Source organism: Vigna unguiculata, chromosome 2 (assembly GCF_004118075.2).
Source record: "Vigna unguiculata cultivar IT97K-499-35 chromosome 2, ASM411807v1, whole genome shotgun sequence".
NCBI classification, from domain to species: domain Eukaryota; kingdom Viridiplantae; phylum Streptophyta; class Magnoliopsida; order Fabales; family Fabaceae; genus Vigna; species Vigna unguiculata.
The window spans coordinates 13,003,196-13,013,803 of record NC_040280.1 but is presented as its reverse complement, the minus strand read 5'-3'; the positions used below and the strand labels follow the sequence as shown (position 1 = coordinate 13,013,803).

At 41.1% G+C, this 10,608-nt stretch overlaps 1 protein-coding gene across 1 annotated transcript; it reads left to right on the top strand.

Moving 5' to 3' along the window:
* The first annotated feature begins 211 nt into the window (after positions 1 to 211).
* Positions 212 to 7,436, top strand: LOC114174487. Its single transcript, XM_028059327.1, is given in 5 exon segments — positions 212 to 1,518; positions 1,636 to 2,423; positions 2,473 to 3,646; positions 4,026 to 6,511; positions 6,514 to 7,436. Coding segments are annotated over 5 exon segments (6,678 nt in total).
* The last annotated feature ends 3,172 nt before the right edge of the window (positions 7,437 to 10,608 follow it).

Here is a 10,608-nt window from a genome sequence, read left to right as displayed (position 1 = left end):
ATAGGTTTTATTTCTTTTCTTGTTTAATGAATGTAGAAGACTTGTTAATGGTTGGGTTGTATCAGTTTCGTGTTAATTTCTATGATATATTTACCTTAACGTTCTCACAGCTTTAAAATTTCCGACTAGAATAAATGTTTTGCATTCATTTTATTTCTTTTCATTCTTCGTAATTCATTTCATTTAACGAAATAATAGAGCAAAATCAAATATGACGGCAAAATTTCCACGACACCCTTATCGCACACGAGCTAACCACAGAAGCATGGAAGATTGGGAAGAAGCCCATGAAGCTGTGAAGGCTGACATTAACGAGCTAAAGGATCAAGTGGGCCAAATCCTAGAGGCTTTGAAGTCACTGAAGGCTTCAGGGGAGGCCTCATCCGCTACGGTCGAGGAGAATGCTCATTCTTATGGTACGCCTCTAGGCGCGTCAGTTCCGTTCCCAATGTACGGTTTGCCTCCGGGATACACTCCTCCAGTTGGAGAATATTCAGATGCAGAACAAACTTCTTTCTCTTTTCCTGCAGCTAACAACACACTATCGAACGGTACTCAATGGCCGATGTTAGCTTCGACACCCGTGACAGGAGCGGAGATGAATGAGACAGTCACATTCACAGGACCGAGGATGACTGTGGCGCCCCAGCCTCCGAAAACATTCATCGATGCAGATGCTGCGACTAAAGCTGCACCACACGCTACAGTCCAAGCAATATCCACTGTTGTTGATGGGGCTAAGAGTAAGCTTGAAATTCTTGAGGAAAGGATTCGTGCCATTGAGGGTGGTGGAAGCTATGGGTTCGGTGATGTGGCGAGATTAAGCCTGGTTCCTGGTGTGATGATACCACACAAGTTTAAGGTCCCAGAATTTGAAAAGTATCACGGCACCACATGCCCTAAAAGCCATCTGACAATGTACGGTAGAAAGATGGCTGCTTATGCCTATGATGAAAAATTGCTAATACATTGTTTCCAAGATAGTTTGGCTGGGGTAGCATTGAATTGGTATACACACTTGGAGCCATCTCGAATTCATTCCTGGATGGATTTGGCCGACGCCTTTGTGAAACAGTATAAATACAACACAGATAGTGCGCCAGATAGATTGCAATTGCAAAACATGGCCAAGAAGGATACTGAGTCCTTCAAGGAATATGCACAACGGTGGAGAGAGTTGGCTGCTCAGGTTGAGCCACCTCTACTTGATAAGGAGATGGTGGCGACGTTTGTAAACACGCTGCAATCACCATTTTATGAGCATGTGTTGGGGAATGTGTCTTCCAATTTCGCTGATATCATCATCATAGGGGAAAGAATAGAAATCGAGTTAAAAAGTGGAAAGATTGCATATGGCCCATTCGCGGCTGCAACTCCTAAGAAACCTAATTTTATTCCCGGAAAGAAGAAAGAAACGGAAGTACAAGCGGCCTCAGTGATGCCTGTGTGGGAAAGTCGGGCTCCTACGATTAATTATCGACCACACTTGAACCAACCTCCTTATGTGGCCAATGTAGTGTCTGTTCATCAAACACGACCTTAGCAGCAAGGGTTTTATCAACCGTCAAATCTTTATCAACCACAACGTGCTCCAAACAATGCTTGGAAAACCGAACCTAACTCGAATTTCAACAGAAACGCGGGACAAAACGCTAATCTAAGGAGGAATCAAGAGAGGAACTTCGTTCATTTCACTCCTATTCCTATGTCATATACGAAATTGTTACCTCATCTCCTCCAAAAGCGTTTGGTAGCCATTTGTCCGATGAAGCCTGTGCAACCTCCGTTCCCCAAGAATTATGATCCAAATGCCAAATGTGATTATCACGGAGGAGAAGTTGGTCACTCTATTGAGAATTGTGTGTCCCTTAAACACAAGGTGGAAGCTTTAATCAACTCAGGATGGATAAAGTTCCATGAAGACAAACCTAGTGTTGAGGCTAATCCCCTTTCTGGTCTTGGGAACCCTTCGACAAATGCCATTGAGGTTAAGAAACACCGACTGATGAGGGATGTGAATGAAATTCGAAGCTCCAAGCGGTTTGTTTTTGAGACACTATTAAAATTAGGTTTGTTAAAAGGAGAATATAACCTGAGTAAAAAGTGTGGATTCCATCCGAGTGCTAAACATTCTATCGATGAATGCACAGAGTTCGAGGATGTTCTACAAAATCTTATAGACAGAAACTTTGTGCAAGTATGTCACGGACACATGGAGGATGAAGTATTTGCACAAGATGGTGCGGAACCCGGTGTGACTTTGCCAGAGCCATTGGTGATTCATTTCACTAGATCCACCTCTACCTCGACAATTCAAGAAAGACAATCTATTATTATCCAAACACCCTCCCCATTTCCCTACAAAAGTGAGAAAGCTGTCCCATGGAAATATGGTGCATACGTGTTGGGTGAGGAACAACAAGGTAGGTGGTCAACCTAGCAGTGGTGAGTCAGTGGTGAAAAATATATCAGGCATCGGTGGAATTACGAGGAGTGGTCGAATCTTTACGCCTCCAAACTTCATGAAAGATGGAGTTGGCAATAGTGAATCGGCGAATACCAAAAAGGCTAAGGAACTCTTGAAAGGAAAAACCATCCAAACCGACGAGGGTCTAAGAAAAGACGATGGGAAAGAAGTATCTGATGAGGAGGCTTGCGAGTTCTTGAAGTTCATACAACAAAGCGAGTATAAAGTGGTCGAACAGTTGAATCGCCTGCCTGCTCGAATCTCACTTTTAGAACTACTCATGCATTCAACCTCTCATAGAAAGTTGTTAATGAAGATACTTAATGGAGCACATGTGGAGCAAAATATTTCTCTGGACAGTTTTAAGGGAATTGTTAACAATATCACTGCTAACAATTACCTCACGTTTACCGATGAGGAGATACCTACTGAAGGGAGGGGACACAACAAGGCTCTCCATGTCTCTGTAAAATGCTTGGATCATGTCATAGCACGTGTATTGATCGACAATGGATCTTCCCTGAATGTAATGCCAAAAACAACATTGGGAAAGCTACCGTGTGAAGGTATTCACATGAAACCAAGCGCAATGATAGTGAGAGCTTTCGATGGGAGTAAAAGAGAAGTAATGGGAGAGGTAGAATTGCCAATCCAAATAGGGCCATGTGTCTTTCAAATAACTTTCCAAGTGATGGACATCCTTCCAGCATACAGTTGCTTGTTGGGTTGTCCTTGGATTCACTCAGCGGGCGTAGTACCTTCAACCTTGCACCAAAAGTTAAAATATGTCATGGGTGACAAATTAGTGATTGTTTCAGGGGAGGAAGATATTTTAGTAAGTGGGCCTTCATCTTCTCGCTATATTGAAGCAGCAGAGGAAGCCCTCGAGACGGCCTTCCAATCTTTGGAAATTGTGGGAAATGCCTATGTGGAGCCCTTTTCAATGAACCCACACTTGTCGCGTACTTCCCTTGTGACGGCCAAGGTCATGTTGAAAGAGGGATATGAGTACGAAAAGGGGCTAGGCAAGTACGAACAAGGATTGATGTATCCTTTAGAAGTCACCGAGAAAAAGAATAAATACGGCCTTGGATACAAGCCTACTAGAGAGGATAAGAGGAGGCTGGCGGAAGAAAGGAGAGAGCGCGGTGTGGCTCGAATCCAAGGAAAAGAACTAGGGTTAGGAAAGATTCGCATCTAAGACATCAAAGATAGCTTCCGCAGCGCGGGATGGATCAACACTAGTCAGATAGCAGCTGTCAGAGATGAAGATGAACCTGAAAGCTCGATTTTTGTGCAGCCTTGTGCTCCAAATGCGCTACTCAACAATTAGGAGACTTTGGATCTACCCGTGATCTTTAATTTGGTTAAAATGTAATATTTTTAATTTATCCTATTGCTTTACCCGGAGCTTTAGGGTTCATGACTTAACGGGATGACACCTTTTCCTTTATGCTCAGCGTGATAATCAATTTGTGTTTGCTACCTTTATTATCTTTGTTTGCATTTTTCACTGTTGTTTGTTTATTTATCTTTTTTATAAACTCAAATAATGCAGATATGATAATGAATGTTTTGAAAATAACAATGTCGATATCCCTAACTTCGAGCACCCTGTCAATAATATGGAAGATGATTATGAAGGTGACTCGGAACCCTCCCCTGAACTAATGAGATTAGTGGAACAAGAATCTAGGGAAATAAAGCCCCATCAAGAAGATGTTGAAGTGCTTGACCTAAGTGAGGGGGATGAAAAGAAAGAAGTGAAAATTGGCACGAGTATGAAGAAAGAAGTGAAAGAAGAATTGTGTGTGCTGCTAAAGGAGTTTAGGGATGTGTTCACTTGGTCGTACAATGATATGCCTGGTTTAGATACTGATATAGTACAACATAAGCTTCCACTCAAACCGGAATGCCCTCCAGTCAGACAAAAGCTAAGAAGGATGAAACCAGAAATGTCATTAAAGATTAAAGAAGAAGTGCAAAAGCAATTTGACGTTGGATTTCTAGCTGTGGCAAAATACCCTCAATGGGTGGCAAATATTGTACCCGTGCCCAAGAAGGATGGGAAGGTTCGGATGTGCGTTGACTATAGAGATTTGAACCGGGCGAGCCCAAAAGACAACTTCCCATTACCGCACATCGATACATTAGTGGATAATACAGCCAAGTTCTCGCTATTTTCGTTTATGGATGGCTTCTCGGGATATAATCAGATTAAGATGGCACCTAAAGATATGGAAAAGACCATGTTTATCACATTGTGGGGGACATTTTGCTATAAGGTGATGTCTTTCGGGCTTAAGAATGCTGGGGCCACCTATCAAAGGGCCATGGTGGCGTTTTTTCATGATATGATGCACAAAGAAATCGAGGTTTATGTAGATGACATGATCGCCAAGTCTGAGTCAGAAGAAGAACACATCCTCAACCTAAGGAAATTATTTGAGAGATTGAGGAAATTTAAACTTAAACTAAATCCAGCAAAATGCACATTCGGTGTGAGATCTGGAAAATTGTTGGGTTTTGTTGTCAGTCAAAAGGGGATAGAAGTCGATCCCGACAAGATGCGTGCGATAATCGAAATGCCTGCTCCCAGTACAGAAAAGGAGGTACGGGGTTTCTTGGGCAGACTGAACTACATTGCTAGGTTCATCTCCCAGTTAACCGCCACTTGTGAACCAATATTCAAGCTATTGCGTAAAAACCAGGTTGTTGAGTGGAATGAAGACTGTCAGACTGCTTTTGATAAAATCAAACAATATCTACAAGATCCTCCTGTGTTACGCCCACCCGAACCGGGGAAGCCACTCCTTATGTATTTGACGGTACTCGATGAGTCAATGGGTTGTGTGTTGGGTCAACATGACAAAACTGGAAAAAGAGAGCATGCCATATACTACCTGAGCAAGAAGTTCACGGAATGTGAACAACGATACTCGTTTTTAGAGCGAACTTGTTGCGCATTGGCATGGGCTGCCCATCGTCTAAGACAATACATGTTGAGTCATTCTACCTGGTTGATATCCAAGACTGACCCTATCAAGTATATTTTTGAAAAGCCCGCTCTCACTGGAAGGATAGCCCGGTGACAAATGCTATTGTCAGAATACGACATTGTGTATGTCACTCAGAAGTCCATCAAGGGTAGTGCTTTGGCTGAATATCTGGCCCAACAACCCGTTAACGATTACCAGTCGATGCAACCCGAATTTCCTGATGAGGACATCATGACCTTGTTTGAAGATGACCAAGAAGATGAGAACATAAAGAAATGGACGTTATTATTCGACGAGGCTTCTAACATCATGGGACATGGTATAGGGGCAATACTAATATCTCCAGAAAACCAATACATTCCAATGACAACAAGGTTGTGTTTTAATTGCACAAACAATATCGCTAAATACGAAGCATGCGCTATGGGCATCCAAGCCGCGATTGAGTCAAAGGCAAAATTTTTGAATATATATGGAGATTCAGCGTTGGTTATCCATCAACTAAGGGGAGAATGGGAAACTAGGGATCAGAAGTTGATTCCCTACAAAACTTATATCATGGAATTGGTGGAGTATTTTGATTTCATTAAATTCCACCATATTCTGCGAGAGGATAACCAATTGGCAGATGCCTTAGCTACTTTATCATCGATGTTCAAGATTAATCAAGATGGGGTAATGCCGATGATCCAAATGAAGAGCCATGAAGGGCCAGCATATTGCCATTTCGTTGAAGAAGAGTTAGATGGTAAGCCGTGGTATTTTGATATTAAACGCTATATAAAAACCAGAGAATACCCTGAAGAAGCATCTGAGAATGATAAAAGGACACTGAGAAGGTTGGCTGCAAATTTTATCCTGAGTGGGGATGTGTTGTACAAGAGAAATCATGATATGGTTCTCCTTCGATGCGTGGATGCAAAAGAGGCCGAGTCAATATTGGAGGAAGTTCATGAAGGAACTTTTGGCACACACATGAATGGACACTCGATGGCTAGAAAGATCTTGAGGGCTGGTTACTTTTGGTTGACTATGGAGAATGATTGTTGCACACACGTAATATCAATGCGGCACCCACTACTTTAAACTTAATGTCTGCCCCATGGCCGTTTTCAATGTGGGGGATAGATGTCATCGGGGCTATAGAGCCAAAAGCCTCAAACGGACATCGCTTCATTCTAGTTACAATTGATTATTTCACTAAATGGGTGGAAGCTGCTTCCTACGCTAGTGTGACTAGGAAGGTTGTGACTAAATTTATAAAAAGAGAGTTAATTTGTAGGTACGGGTTACCTAGCAAGATAATCACTGATAATGCCACCAATCTGAACAATCAAATGATGGCCGAATTGTGTGAAGGATTTAAAATTCAGCATCATAATTCTTCTCCTTATCGTCCAAAGATGAATGGGGCAGTCGAGGCTGCTAATAAGAATATCAAGAAGATTGTACAGAAAATGGTGGTCACGTATAAAGACTGGCATGAGATGCTTCCCTTTGCTTTGCATGGGTATCGCACCTTAGTACGTACATCAACTAGGGCAACACCTTTTTCTCTGGTGTACGAAATGGAGGCAGTACTACCCTTCGAGGTAGAAATCCCATCCCTACGAGTGTTAATGGAGACCCAGTTGGAAGATGCAGAATGGGTTCAGGCCCGATTTGACCAGCTTAATCTCATTGAGGAAAAAAGGCTAGCAACAGTGTGTCATGGACAGTTATACCAAAGAAGGATGAAAAAGGCGTTCGACAAGAGGGTGCGCCCTAGAGAGTTCCATGAAGGCGAGCTAGTCTTGAAAAAGATCTTACCTATACAAAAGGATCATAGGGGCAAGTGGACTCCAAATTATGAAGGCCCGTATGTGGTGAAGAAAGCATTTTCTGGTGGAGCACTAATTCTCACAAGGATGGATGGAGAGGAGTTACCGTTACCGGTCAATTCTGATGCGGTCAAAAAGTTTTATACATGATGATTCCTTGATAGGAAGTGCTACTAGGGGATATTGACATTGTCTCCAAATTTTGTTGTATTCTGCTTTGTTTTTCCTTCAATAAACACTATTTGTTTCTCTCCATAAATTTAAAGCAATGAATGTCACGTTGAGTTCGTAAAGAGAATAATGAATAAAAAAGAAGGGAATAAAAGTATGTGCATACTAACGAGGCATCACGGTACATTCACTAAGAGTAGACTCATTTTTGGAGGGTGTCGTGGAAAAAAATTAGTAAATAAAAAAGCAAAAAAATAAAGCTTCATATGAACTTTATCCATGCATCCATGCATTTATGCATCCTCACCGCATTACATCTTTTGCCTAAAGATTGAATCTTGTCGGTTAAGCATTCAAACAGTGTTTACTGACACATCAAAATCAAACTTCGGGTTCTCCTTTCATATATGGACATTCTCCCCTTAGTTTTCTTATGTTTACATCAAGGCCCTCTCCGATGGAATGGTCATTGATTTTCTTTCTTTACATCAAGGCCCTCTCCGATGGAATGGTCATTGATTTTCCTTCTTCACATCAAGGCCCTCTCCGATGGAATGGTCATTGATTTCTTTGTCACATCATGATCCTCTCCTTTAGAATGCTCGAGTTTGTTTTCTTCTTTTGATCACGACCCTTTTCTTTGAATTGGTCTTTGTATATGCTTGTTTTGTTTTTTCCTCTTTTCCTTTAAAACCCAAACGAAATTAGTGTTTTTATCTTTACTCATCTTTTACTTTGATAACCTATGAAAGTTAAAATTTCATACTATCAAGTAAAATCTAAGTAAAGAGGGGCAGCTGTCAACACCTAATTTTGTCCGGGTAACAATGATAAAATAAAATAATTAATTAATTAATTAAAGTTCAATTGAGAAGAATAAATAAATAAATAATTAAGAAAAGAAAAGAAAAAAAATATGTTTTGGTTTGAGAAAAAATAATTATCTATTTATTTTATTATTATTATTATTATTATTTTATATTTTATTTTAGTTTAGTTTTATTTATTTATTTGTTTATTTGGGCTTATTATTTTGATTATTACATTATTTTTCTTTCTATTATTACAACTCCTTTTTTTGTTTTACATCTCTCATTCTAGTTTAATAAAAAAAAAGAAAAAAAAAGAAAGAAAAAAAGAGAGAGAAGGGAAAGGGGAAAGAAAGAGGTAACGTAAGGCCTCTCTTTTGTCAGACCCATAGCATAGCATGGTCATGATGGCTGAAGGAGCAGGAAGCAACATCTGCTCTCAGCCTTGTCCCAAATTTCAAAATTGAAAGGTGCAGAGGGTTACATAATAAAAAGGGAAAGATTCATGAGAGGAGGGGTCCTTTTTTTTTATGACAGAGAGGGGTTTGGGCACTAGAAATCAGAAGGAGGGAGAGAAGGAGTAAAATTGGAAAACGGAAGTGCATTAAGTTTTATTTTCACGGTAAATGTTCTTAACTCCTCCTTAGCTTATGTTACCGTGACTTGATGTTGCTGTTGATGTTCATGGGTGTATGAATTAAAACTTATGTTAACGTGATTTGATAATGTATAGATGATTTGAGATGAGCATAGTTACATATGTTATTCATTTTGTTTATTCCCATCTGGTACATAAAGAACATAACACAATGTTTTTTATTTTTTTTATTTTATTTTTATTTTATCTATTAAGATATGTTCTTGTTTGGATGTTACTGTTGTCCGAGTGAGTGCTGGAAAATAACCTCACCATCAATCTCAATCTCTCTCGCCACCATCATCTTTCCCTCATCACCTTCACCTGCAAGACTGCCAAGCCAGAACCCAAACACAACACCACAAACAACCAGAATCACATTCATTCGTCATCATCACCGTCACACACTCAAATTCACCATAACAACCCGATACAAATAAAAAAAAAAGAAGAATAGAAACCCTCGCCGCCGGCGATTCGGAGCTTTAAACGAAAGACGCGTCGATGACAGCGACCTTGGATATCACACAAAGGCTGTTCGAGACGATATGCGAAGAGAAAGCAAAGGCCGAGCGTTCCCGGGTTCTCGACAACGACGCCCCTAAGAACAGGATGTCGCCGGTGATGTTTCCGACGGCAGGGACGCGGTGCAGTGGCCACGGGTGCGGCAGTTCTTGAGGAGCATACACATGACGGCGGCTCCTAGCGCGGGCGTCGATCTCGCGAGAGAGAAGGAGAGAAGGAGTGGCTTCCGGCGTCGACGGTGAGGCTCTGGTGGCTAGAGCGACACGGTGAGCGACGGCGGGGCTCCGGAGATCTCACCTATCTCGTGCGCGTTGGAGAAAAAGGAAGAAAGAGATATGTCGCCGGTGGGTGATGATCGGCGTTGTCGCCGGCGAGCTAGCTGCTCGGTGTTGTGGTGGTGCAGTGAAGCAGAAACAGAGGCGAACGGTGACAGAGGTTGGAGTTGTGGTGGTGTCGAGAAGAAGAGGCTGCCATGTGAGGGGAAGAAGCTTTGGCTTCTGTTAGGGTTTTTCTGAAAAAATAAAAAGGGGCAGCAAGCTTTGAACCCTTTTACCACGCACACCCCCTCTTTTACCTCAACCACACCCTCCTCCTTTCTTTTCGTACGCCCCCAATTTTAATTCCTGCACCTCCTTTTTTTTGTTTCCTTAGCAGACCCCTTTATTTACTGCACGCACCCCACCTGTTACTTCATGCACCTCCCACATGTGACACTCCTGCACCCCATGTCTTTGTCTATTATTTTTGGGCTTGTTGTCGTATTTGCTTTGTGCACCCCACCAATTACTCGTGCACCCTTACTTTTTGTTTCCCATTTTTATTCTTCTTAAATAATTTCATCCTTTTATAAATTTATTTATTTTTTTTTAAAAAAGGAAAACAAACATATTTAAAAATCATAAAAATTAAAATATAGAAAAATAAAAAAGGGGTTCTCTTTCATTTTTATTGTGTCTGTCCGGCCGCTCACGTCGTGTGACACTTTCTTCCAAATGATTTGAAAATATCGAAAAATAGTTTTCTTTTTCTTTTAGTGTCCGTCCGACCGCTCGCGTCGTGTGACACATATTTTCAATTAATTCAAAAATACAAAAAAATATAAAATTTCAAAGATACAAAAAACACCAATATTTTCCCACAAATATCTTTCAAGAACTACGTAACCCTGATTTCTCATTTT